We start from the raw sequence: 12,545 nt of genomic DNA on the forward strand, positions 1-12,545 counted from the left end.
AAGCAGGAATTCCAGGGGCAGTCACAAGTCCATTCTCAGCCTCATGCTCAACCCGGAAGCACATCCGAATTGAACAAACCTGCACCTGCACCCAGGATCCCTACCGAACACAGTCCCGCACATCAGTTTTCCAAGAGACTTTATCTTGAGAGGTTCTCCTACCCAGCATGGTGTGTCACTGAAGGCACGGTGACACAGCTGGTGTCTCGCTCCCCCGACAGACATCTTCTTCCCGGTTGGAGGGGTGTTTGCTTTCCATGCCTTCCAAAGCCACTCTTTTTGTGAATGAGAAGGAAGACAAGAGACCAGTCAGCCACATCTGTGGCTATCCACACAATGGCTCTGGGGTTCTAGGTTCCTATTGATGTGAGAAGAAGGATCCCAAAGCAGTCTGGTTTCAGCCCAAAAGGGGAGTGATTCTGCCACACAGCTGAGAAGTTAGGGGCAGGTTTCCATGGATACCAGGCTTAGACTAGTCACAGATTCTGACCCTGGACTGGGTCCCATATAGAGTGACTTCCTCAGGATGGAGCAGACAACCCAGAGCTTGAGTCTCTGCAGCCTCTGTTAGGGAAGAGCACTGAGGGCCTGCTTCTGTCAGGTGCCCACCTTGGACTGGGGCAGGTAGTGAGCAGTGAGCAGTCAATGGCCGACAGAGAACTGAGACTTCCCTCCAGCAAATGCCATAGGATGGATCATGCTACACTGGGCAGGAGTGACCTGGCTGTTAGACCTGTTGGGGCACTGGCCCAGAGGGGATGCCACCCCTTTCTTTCCATAGCAGGTCCTTTGGAAGAGACTGACCTGACAGGGATAGTACCTCAGCCCCCAGGAGAAGGAAACCAGCATTCACGGGTGTGACAGTGTGAGGTGATAAGACCCTGTGTTCAAATGCTTGGCTTTGATGGCTACTTTTAGTTGTTAACTTGATTACATCTGGAATTAACTACAACCTAAGTAGTCGGGAACACCTGTGACTTTTTTTCTTAATTAATTAAGTCATTTGAAGTGGGAACCCTGACTAATATAAATTTTGATGGGTTCTCTAGAGCAGAACTTGCAGAGAGAGAGAGAGAGAGAGAGAGAGAGAGAGAGAGAGAGAGAGAGAGAGAGAGAGAGAGAGAGAGAGAGAAATTTATTAGAATGGTTTACAGGCTGTAGTCCAGCTAGTTCAACAGATGGGAAGCCCAAGAATCTAGCAGGTTGTTAAATCCACGAGGCTGACCGTCTCGGCTGCTCTTTCGTATATGACAGAATCCTGAGGAAGTAGGTTCTAATGCCTGTGAAGGGTTGAATTCACCAGTGAGAACAAGCAAGCAGGCAGAGAGCAAGTTTTCTTCTTCCATGTCCTTTATGTGGGCTGCCAGTGGAAGATGTGACCCAGATTAAAGGTGGATCTTCCCACTTCAGAAGATCTCCATTAAAAGTAGGTCTCCCCAAACAGGCATGTTAGTTCACACCTTTAATCCCAGCACTCAGAAGGCAAAGGCAGGAGGGCTACCGAGTCTGAGACCAGGCTGTTCTACATGGTGAGTTCTAGGATATCCAGAGTGACACAGCACACACACACACACACACACATCTTTCCCCTTCAGATGATTTAATTAAGAAAAAAATCCCTCACAGGTATGCCCAACCACTTGGGTTTTAGTTAATTCCAGATGTAGTCACATTGACAACCAAGACTAGACATTATACTGGGGCAGGCCACTTTAGGAAGAAGAAGAGAGGAGAGAGAGGGGGGAGGAAGATTGTTTCTGCTCAAAGTTCTCGAAGTCCGTGGTGCTGTGTGATGGATGCCTTCTTACTAGCACAATTCCAAGGCAGCTCAAGGCAATGAGAAACATAAAAGAAGATGTTCTGGTGTCTCACACAGTCTCCAAAGTTCACATTTGGGTGTACATTCAACCCAACGATCTTAGCTGGTTACCGCTCAGAGGTCTGAACACCAGGGCCAGATGCACTTCCCCACCCTAGGAATGCCACACACGGGGGCAAAGTTTCAACACTGAACCACGTGAAAGCACTCAGACCACAGCCAAATCACAGCACATTACATTCTAGAGGGACAATACTAGGGGCCACTAACCAGCCTTAAATGGTAAGATAGAAAGGTAAATTTGCATAAGCCAGAAGTTCGAAATCCATGGTCTGCAAGCCCAGGCTCCCTGAGACCTGGGGTAGGGCAGAGGATTCCTGCCTCTTCCAGTCCAGAGTAGTCTGTCAGTTTCCCCTGCACCCTTTGGCTGGCAGAGCATCTCCCCAGTTCTGCCACTGTCCTCATTTGGGGTCCACCTTGTGCACGTCTTGCTTGATTGAGAGCTCCCGTGTTTCATTTTAGCTAACTCTGTGTGACCGACTCCCTATCCAAGCTAGCTCACATACATAGGAGCTAGGGGTGAGCCCTTCAAGATATGTTCAAGGGACGACGTTCAACCCACAACTAAAACTGACTGAGCCCTCAAGAGTGCCATACCATGTATCCTTCACAGCTGCCCTGTGAGGGTGAGGCCTGTTAGCATGGCTGACCAGGTAGATGAGGAACTGAACCTCAGACACAGCCTGTGGGAGACTAGCTCCCAGCAGGAAGGCTGATGAGTTGTGTTAACCCATCCCCAGGAGGGTTAGTGAAATTACTTTTAAACCCCCATTTAAAGTCTCTGGAAAGGAACTGACACCCAAGAAGTCTGTAAAACGGGCCCAGGGGCAAACAACAAACGAAGAAGCATCTGCAGAGAAAACCCTTTGGGGATTTAGTGAGAGACTGGGCATCTGTGGCATCTCAACATCCCCTCCCCCTCACATTATCAGCAACTGAGGAAGACTCTTGTCTCTTAGCTCTGGTTTGGAAAAATGGTGCATTGTGTTTGAATGTTTGCTCTGATCTGCCAAAATGGGGACCATTTCTTCCCAAGCCAACAGCAGGCTGCACCACAGTGTGGAATTCTGGGAAGATGGCTTGGTCATTTCAGTCCATGATGCAGTGGACCAAGGAGAGAGGCAGTGAGGTGAGAGGATTGAACAAAGGTCACCACATTGCAAGTGCCCAGCTCTGAGAGAGGGATGTGATCTAGATCAAGTTTGTCCTTGTCCCCATCCCTGACTCTAGTCCCCTGGCTCCTCTATGCCTTGGGGGAGACCACTGCTGCCTTCTCCCAGAGGATCTGGCTTTACAGGCAGCAGGACATGGTGAAGCTCACATAAGTGTGCTCTATAGAGGGCCAGGGAGTCATGGAATAGAAATATATATACAGCCTACAATGCAGAATGCCTGGTTTTACAAAGAGGAGCAGAGAAAGCCACAGCTGACTGAGCCTCCCTGAGGGCAGGAGCAGCAGCAAGCAGGGCCCCCAGGAAGAGGGCACAGCCTTATAGCTCATTTGTGAGACAATTTATGCCCCCAGCACATTGCTCAAAATGATAGCCCAATTCACTGAAAAGGGGAGGATAGGGTCTCTACTCAGACCTGTTAGGCAGGTGACTGTGGGAGACACCTTTGCTTCCCAAGGAACAATATCATAAGCTTCGTGTAGAGGGCACAGACCTTAATATGGTGGTCCCAAGGCCACCGACAATAAGATAGTGACAATAACAAGCTGGACATGAGGCTATAGACATGCGTGGAGACCAGAACCTAGAGATTCTGTAATATATTGTCTAAACTGGCTCGTTTCCAACTCCAACTCCTGACATGTATAAAGAAACGCAAGCCATGCCTATCAAAACACAGATGATAGAAATTGCCTATAAGAATTAACAGGTGTTATATCTAACCAAAACAGTAATAACTTGGACATTAGGCTCTCCTCTGTAGATGTGTTCACAGCTATGAAGTAAGGTTTAGTTGATGAAGAGTTCACATGAAAAAAATCCCAGCAAACTCCAAGAAAGGTAAATAAAATCTAAATAGAGTCTGCCAATGGAGGGAAGAAAGCACCAAGAAGAGCCAAGTGGGACTTCCAGAGCTGAAAGGCACACTGATCCAATAAGTGCTGGAAATGGCGCCCCAGCGGGGGCTTAGCCACAGCACTGAGCTGGCACGGGAACCAACTGGGAATGTGGTGCTATTCCAACTGAGATTATGCAGGCCATGGACTGTAAGAATGAGAAGAAGTGACAGGGAGAGGAAGAAAGGGAGTCAGAGAACAAGAGCATATGCACTGGGGGGGGGGGGGGTAGAGAGGAAGAGGGAGTGCTGAAACTATTACAAATGTGTAAACCAATCTACACCACCAGGAAAATCCCAGCAAACTCCAAGGAAGGTAAACTTCAAGAGACCAGCAACAAACTGACCCCACGAAGAGATATATCAAAAGCAGAAGATGGGGGTATTACCTCTTGCAAGAGAACCCCAGTAAGGTTAACATCTGACTCTAGAAGAAGCAACTGAGACTTGAAGACAGTATGTCCAAAGGGCACTAAGAAACACTTGCAAGAGACCCCTGTGCTCAACAAAACTGCTTTCATTTAACTCTTAGATGAATTAATGCTTTGCCACAGAAACAAAAGCCAAAGAATACACTGCTAACACAAAGAACCTCCTTGCAAGAAATACAAGGCAAAGGTGGGAACGCTGTGACATTAACCTGCACCGACAGGAAGCAGTAGAGCCCAGGAGACAGTCACGTGATTTTACAAGGCATATATATGCATGTTTTCTTCTCATCCCACGACTCACTTAACAAACAATCATATAAAACAATGTGTGTATACTGTAGTGTTCTGCTGATAGCTTACAGAAATGCAACCCAGGTGTAATGTTTGCCAATAATAACACATAGTGTCTTAAGAGACTACAGATGGTAAAGGAACAATTCCCACAAAGCACCATGAGGTTCGTCCTTGTCATTTTCTGACTGCAGAAGATAATGGAACAATTCCTACCCTGCACCCTGTGGTTTGTCCGTATTGCTTTCTGCAATGCTGTTGAACATCACACCACTGGGCAGTGGGAGGACCACATAGAAACAATGCTCCTGTGTGTCGTTGAAATGGACTCCAGATAAATCTGAAGTTACCTAGAGCTGACAAACACAGGAGTGAAGGACTCTAACGGATACTGCAAACCAGGGAAACACAGTCTCACTAAACACATCCTGTAATGCAAACAAAGCAATAAAGAGACTGAACGAAAGGGACATGGAGAATATAGAGAGAAAACGTAAAGTTCAACTTCATTACCTGAAACATGAAATGTGAACAGATTAACATTCCAGTCATGGGGCAGCAGTAGTCAAACTGGGGAATAAAGCACTGTACAATTTCATACTGCCTTCTGGAGATAAGCTATAAGTAGAAATGGACACACTCACTACCATGATGGAAATCATACATCAAGCAAAAAAGAAACTTCACAAAAGCTAGAGTGAAGGCTATACTACTCTTGGAGAAAAGAGACCAAAAAAAAAAAAAAAATCAATGATTGCTGAATTGGACTCAATTCTCTCCAGGTCTTATGTATTGAAGACTTGGTTCCTAGAGAGGAATCGGAGCCATGGAATGATTAGTGGAACCTTTGGCCAGTGAGACCACCTGGTAGGAACCCCACATTTCTGGAGGCAGGCCCTTCATGAGGTGGATGCCCTCCTCCCCACCCCCCACCCCCCACCCCTGTTCTCTTCCTTTTGCTTCTCTGCTGAGATGGGGTTGTTGTGGTCTATCCCATGATCCCACTGTGATAGGCTATACTGCAATAGGTCCTAAAGTAATGAGGGCCACTCAATAATAGCCTGAACAGGCCAAAACTGTAAAGTAAAAAATTTTATTTCTTCATATGTTAATCATCTTTGTGTTTTGTTACAGTAACAGAAAGCTAACTGATACAGATTAAGAGGGCTGCTTCCAAGTAACAAAAGAACCAATCTCAGAGGAGAAACAGTTATAAGTATAGGCGTGCCTAACAACACAGTTCCCAAGTAGACATAGTAATCCAGTAGGTACTTGGGTGGTAGCCTTCAGAGGTGGGGCAGGTTGACTCTAGTGTCATTCTAAGTCTGAGCATGACTCAGAATGGCTTCAGTGTGGAAGTCCCTTGTGGCCACTTTAGGCAAAAGATAAGGAAAGTGAAGAACACTAGGTATCAAGGACCAGCAGTTTGGTCTTTATCCTGATTTCTCAGGCATATGCCCTGGAGGGAAGTTGCTAATGACTGACTGACTGATTGTAGTATTTGTTTTATTTTGTTGTTTTAGGGCTGTGTTAAATTTTCATCATGAGACAAAATACTAGAGAAAGTCAACTTAAAGGATGAACATTTACGTTAAATTGTTGTTTTCACAGGCTCTTGACTCCACTGCCTTTGGGCCTAGGGCAAGGCAGAATGGTCTGGCAACAGGGCAGGTTGGGGCGAGGCCTTAGGTAACAAAGAATGGACTGTCTGGTCTCAGTATGCACTCTACGAGCAGTGCTTCCTCACACAAGGTTCTGCCTCTAGTGTTAAGCTCTCTGAACCCCAAATCTGTGGTCCTTCAAAATACCCGAAGGTCCGTAAGGGAGTGACCAGTGTTGCTGTAACTAACTCAAGAGCAACTGTGAGGCTTCACTTGAGGTTTTGAAGCACTTTAAAAGTAACCTGACTGGGCACCAATCAGTGTGGTGCAGCACATCAAGGGAGGTCTTTAGCACCCATGGCTAACCAACCAACTCAAAACAGGTGGTGCACACCTGTCACCCTAGAACTGGGGAGATGGATGTAAGAGGACCCGGAGTTCAAGGCCAGCCTGGGCTACCTGAGACCATCTTTTAAAAAATAATGCCCCTGAATTCTGGCTTTTTAATTCCACCCTCCTGTACAGGCTCTGGAGGAAGGCCCAGGTCTCCAGCCTTCCCAATGCCTCACAGTCCTGGGGCTCCTCCCTGTGCTGTGAAGTAGAACCAGTCAGAAGCTTCAGGTGCAATAATGGGAGGGAGTTTGAAAGTAGCCAGTACTGTGGTTCAAATTGCAAATGCAGTGAAAAGATGTGTATTTAACTACAGGTGTTTTACATGGTTTATGCAAGCAAGATGCACATGGGTATGTGGCTTGACTGTACAAGGAAGCCCTCCCTAGCCTGGGGCACTGCACCTGCCCACAGTGCAGTGTACAGTTCTTGGGGAGACCAAAGGAGGCTCCTGGTTGCAGGACTGAGTCGTGCCCCCTAGCAGCACAGGCCCCTGCTCTTGCACTAGAAACCCACCTGATCTTGCTGGGGTTTTCTGAGCTCTTGTGTTTTCATACCAGGTTAGAAACATCAATTGCCTGGCTCTTGGAAACTTTGAGCGCTGAGCTGAGTGGATACCCAAATGTGCCCCAGAAGGAAGGACTTAGCATCCAAAGACACCTTTTGGATTAAGCTTCTGGGGTGTATTTGCCCCAATAATCCACAGAAGCAACAGTAATCTAAAAATAGTCTTGTTTTCTGTCCTAAGCTCCTTTTAACTTTGTTAGTCATCGCCAACCCTTAAAATAAAACCCGTGTAACGTCTCTCCTGGTAGCAGCTATAAACAAACCTCCTCTAGAGGAGGCCGAAGGAAGAGGAAAGAGGCGGTAGGGCCGCGCACGGAGCGCGGCCGGCCGCGGGACCAGGCTTGAGCCCGAGGTGGCCGCAGGGCCTGGCGGACAGCTCAGAGCTGGCCGAGCTCCTGCGCCGCTGCCTCCGGAACTCCCTGCGCCTGGCGTGCGGCCACCGTGGTCCCGGCAACGGCATTAAACAGAGGGAAACAGGCCCGGGATTCCGTCACCCGCGGGGGATAAGGAGGGCATTGAGACAGACAGGAAAGGGCTTTTCTGGATGGGGTGAAAAGTTATTTATTGGAGAGGGAGGGGGAGGAGCAGACAGGAGGAAGAGGAGGAGCAGGAGGAAGAAGAGGGAGGAGAGGAAATGAAGGGAGAGGAGATGAAGGGTCAGAGCAGAAAGGAAAAGAGTCCAAGAGGAACAGGGGAAGGCCGAGGCTATAAAGGAAAAGGAAGGAGAGGGGATGAAGGGAGCTCCTGGAAGAATCCTGGCTTCCTTCAAGCTTTGCACAGCTCTGCAAGTCCAAGAATGCGGACAGGTCAGCGTCTCTGACGCGACGTGTGGGAACTCCTCTGCCCTCCGGAGTCCCCAAGGTCTCGGGTGGGCCTTAGTCTTCGCGCCACGCCTCGCCGCTGATGCCCCGCCCCGCCCCGCCCCGCCTGGTCCTGGACAGGGGAGGGCGGGGACGGAAACTCTTCAAGCCAAATCTTGGCATCCTGGTCGAGCGACACCGGGATTTGGGGGTGGGGGTGGGGTGGGGTTCTTGGGCAATGGGGTCTTGGCACCCCCTAGTGGCAACCTCTTTCAAGGAGAGCAGGAAGGCGTCCGCGCCTTTCTGCAGGTTTTGAAGGTTCCTCTTTGACGTCCTCGCCCACATCTCAGTATCTTTACTGAGCCTTCAGCTACTTAATAGATCATCTTCCAAGCCCCCGTGTAGGCGCCTCCAGCCTCGCTCTCCTCTACAGCACCTCTGAGACTGGCTCCATCCTCTCAACGCCAGAGGTAGAGAGGTGCGTGCCATGCTCAGCTCTCTGCGTGAGGAGCAGGCCAGCAGGTAGTGCACCTGAGACATGTTGGGCACTGCCTGTGACTATGCAGCACCTACCATTGAGCTTCTCTGCTGTGGTAGAAAAAAAGTGTGGCTTTTAGTTCTGAGGCGCTGAGGCAGCTGGAAAGAGCCGCTAGATGCTGCTGGTAGAGTGGATGGGTTTTAGCCAAGTTTTCATATTAACATCGAGCCCAGTTGGCCAGCTCTACTTGCTGGTTGGATCAGATTTCCCTAAGTCTTGGGGTGTGAAGTACTTTGGAGCACCTACTGGCTCAGTACACGCCCCGCGCGCCCCACAGTCTCGCCGGCTTTTTTTTTTTTTTTTTTTTTTTTTTGCTTTTGGGTTTATTTTAAAGCATATGAGGTGTAGGCCAATAGATTTATGATTTCTATACACCAGACGTTCTAACTGCCCAGCCCACCAATCCGTTCCATCCAAAGCCAACAAGAAAATATGGTCGGGTTTTGGCAGCAGTGTTACGCCCCTAGGAGCTGAGGGGAGATCTGAAAGAGAAAAAGTGTGAAGCTAGGCGGGACAGAATCCTCAGAAGGGCCCCAGCACCAGCCTCTTCCTTTGCCAGAAACTCACGGATGCGTCTCCAAAGCACCCTGTGGTCCTTGCACCAGTCGGGCCCGCACCCGGCCAGAGACCCAGGGGAGGAGCTGTGCAGGTGGGCGCGCTCTCCTAGACGCGCTGCCCCTCCCCTTCTCGTACAGCAAGCAACCCAGTTCGCTCAGATATTTACAGAGTAAAAATGACAATATCTGGCTGTCCCGGGACGCCCATGCAATCTGTTAGTAATTTAGCGGGATGGGAATTTCCTTACTCCCGCCTGCCAGTGGAAGCGCTTTTCCAAATTTCCACAGCGGGGGAAGCCTGCGATTTTACATAATGACTTCAGCATGCAAGGCGTCTCGACACCCTTCCCCCGCCGCTCGTACCCCCAGCCCCTCATTAAAAGGGAGAGTAGCTTTCTCGGGGCACCCGCGTGAAGCCGCCGCCATCCCGGCTTGGCGCGTTCGCCCATCGTCCCCTGGCAAGCCCTTTCCTTCCCATTCGTCTCCGCCTGTTTCTAAGTCCCCCAACTCTTCCCGGTGAGCCCTTCTCCTCCTAGTCTCCCTTTGCTCCCCATCTATCCTCTTGTACACCTTTGCCCACTTCCAGGTGCCACTGCGCACCTCTGGGAGCTCCCTCCTGTCCCTTGAGTCCTCATTACCCCCCTCCCCCGCTGCGTCCCTTCCCTCTCAATGCGCCCGGCTGGTCCACCCCAGGGTACCCCTGTCCAAAGCAGGGTGCCCCGCTTGCCCAGCAAACGGCAGCCGCTGCGCACAGAGGGCGGCGCTCCGCGACTTGTGCCCCGGGCCCCGCGCCGGCTCGGGCGGGCAGGGGCGTGATGTCACTGCAGGGAGGGGGCGCGGGAGCGGCCAGGCGGGCGGGAGCCGGGGGAGGTGTTTTCCAGCTTTAAAAAGGCAGAAGGCAGAGCCCGGCCCTGCGTCAGAGTGAGACCCAGAGTGAGACCGAGAGGCTCCGAACTGGGCGGCAGAGTCGCCGCGCCGATCCCAGCGGCGGGGCACGAGCTCCCCGGCGCCGCACGCACCTCCGCCCTTGCGGCGAGTCCCTGGCCGCAGACAGGCCAGCCACGCGCGTACACACCCCGCATGTCACCTCCCCGCGGCGCGCGGCGCTGAGCCCGGCCCGGCGCGTGTTGGCGAAGGAGAGGTCGGACTCCGAAGCCGGCCCGGAGCTGCTCGCCGCGCCAGCTCCCGCTCCTCCTCCTGCTGCTCGCCGCTGCCGCCGCCGCCACCGCCGCGTGGATGCCAAGTACCAGCTTTCCAGTCCCTTCCAAGTTTCCACTCGGCCCTCCGGCCGCAGTCTGCGGGAGCGGAGAAACTTTGCGGCCCGCGCCGCCCGCCGGCAGCACCATGAAGGCGGCCGAGGAAGGTAAGCCCCGCGTCCCTCCCTTCGCGCTCGTGTGCCCTGGCTTTTCGTGCCCGCTCCCCGCGCCCCGCACCCATCTCGAGTCCTCCTCCCCGGCCAGGCTGCCGGGGCCGGTCTGCGCGTCCAGGGAGGGGCGCGGGCGTCCGGCCGGACAGCGTGGCACACACTATGAAGGGTGTCCCCCTGGTGTTTCCCCGGCGCAGCCCAGATTTCTAGCGCGCTTTCTTGCCAATAGGTGTCTCCTCTTCTCTAGCGCGGAGTACTCAAACTTGGCTTTGGCTGGGGTCTCGGGAGATCCCACCTGGGGAAACTTGATTCGCAGGGGTGAGATTTGAGGATGGGGCACTGTGGGGGCGAGAGAGGAGAGCGTCAGAACCAAAAACAACAAAAACAACCCTGGGATGAAGTGAGCCATCTTTGGAGAGCAGAGTTGCCTCTACCTCAGGAAGGCAAGCGAAGCCATGACCAGAAGTCTAAGAGTCCCGCATCCTTGCGAGTGAGCAGAGCCTTAGATGCCTCTCACTAAAAGTGAGGGCTTGGCCAAGTGGCCCCAAGTGGTCCAGGCTTCTAAATGCTTCTTAAGCTTGTGGCCAAATGTTGTATTCAGACAAGAATTCTGCCTTAGAAAATCCCTTGGGAAAGATCGAAGATGGACTGCCAGGTTTGAAGTTGCTTCTTCCAAGTAAGGAACATGCCTTTCAATCTGCCCTTACCTGGCAGGGCCACAAGAATGACATGGCCCAGACCTTCTGTGAGGGCCCTTCAGGTCCCCTCAAAAGAGCTAGCAAAATAACTTCTAAAACCGTTTAGGCTCCTGCAGGTGTCTTTGAGACACCCTTTGAAGAGTGGCTAGCTTTTCAGCAGGGAATGACTTGACCGGTGTAGAACGGACCCTGGGAGCCATGTCTCCTAATTCCTTTTTGGCACCAAAGACGTAACTTAAAATTGCTGAAGGCCAGCTGGACCCCTGCTCGGCTGGGGCACTCCTGTTTACAAGGGCGGCCATCCTGTAGACAAGCACTTGGAAGGAAACCTTAGCTTCCTGTGAGGGTCTGATGAGCGGGTCAGGCAGAGGCATCAGTTCCCAGAGAGGGAGCCCTGGACACCTTACTTACCTTTAGACTTGAGCCATCAGCTCAGCACAAACGGATCCAGATTTTCAGAGCCCAGGTGTCCTGGATAGAAAGTATTGTGTGAACTTTGAACCAAAGAGGGCAGATATTGTTTGTCTCATGCCACTGACCTCAATTTTAAAGAGGTCTAAGTGTTGCTAAGTGTCCTCAGGATGAGCTCTTGCCGCAAGGAAAGCTACAGTGTTTTTGTTGTGGTCTGGGTTGTGAATTTCTTGACATTTATTTCCACACACATCAGTCAGTCACTTTTCTTCTGATTCGTCGTCTTCTTCGAGGCCTTAAAGCTTACCTTCTTTACTTGTAGAGTTACTGTTCCATTACTCAAGAAGTCTTCTAAGCTGAGCTTGAGGGCTTACCTTTGTAATCCTAGGTGTAATCTCTGCACCTGAGAAACTAAGACAGGAGGATTGCCGTGAGTCTGACGCCAGCCTGGGCCCAAAGTGAGAACCAGGCCTGCCTTGGGCTTCAGTGTAAGACCCCATGTCCACAAAACACTTTTGTCTTTCTTTCTTTCTTTCTTTCTTTCTTTCTTTCTTTCTTTCTTTCTTTCTTTCTTTCTTTCTTTCTTTCTTTTAGGGGAAAAGCTATTGGGCAGAGGGCAGTGATCATTTCTTGTGTAACCTACGTAGAAAAGGAAGGTTGACAGTGTCCCCGATGAAGCCGTGGGCTGGAGGCAATAATGCCCTGTGACCGAATGATACTGATCATGTTTTACAGAGAGTGTGTGGATATAACTGAGCTAAGTAGAAACTGTGGCCCAGTCCCGAGACAGCCAGACCCAGGCAGGGGAAAGGAACTGAATGCTGCAGGTCAGTATCTGCCGCTGCTGCTGGCCATAGGGAGACACCCTGTCCTTGAGCAGGCCTTGATCGGACACCAGCCTTCTCTGAGGTCTTCCGCCCGCTTGGTGGGCATCTGGTTGGAAACTCAT

General features: G+C 51.1%; 1 protein-coding gene across 3 annotated transcripts in view; it reads left to right on the top strand.

Annotated features, from left to right (window-relative positions):
• The first annotated feature begins 10,056 nt into the window (after positions 1 to 10,056).
• The window catches only part of Nfatc1 (nuclear factor of activated T cells 1), a 106,906-nt gene continuing 104,417 nt past the window's right edge, over positions 10,057 to 12,545 (top strand). For all 3 annotated transcript variants that reach the window (XM_052155898.1, XM_052155900.1, XM_052155901.1), the window contains exon 1: positions 10,057 to 10,484. In XM_052155898.1, coding sequence (XP_052011858.1) covers positions 10,358 to 10,484 — 127 coding nt within the window. In that variant the 5' untranslated portion in view covers positions 10,057 to 10,357. The remainder of the gene's footprint in view (positions 10,485 to 12,545) is intronic.

This window comes from Apodemus sylvaticus, chromosome 13 (genome assembly GCF_947179515.1).
Source record: "Apodemus sylvaticus chromosome 13, mApoSyl1.1, whole genome shotgun sequence".
Classification (NCBI taxonomy): domain Eukaryota; kingdom Metazoa; phylum Chordata; class Mammalia; order Rodentia; family Muridae; genus Apodemus; species Apodemus sylvaticus.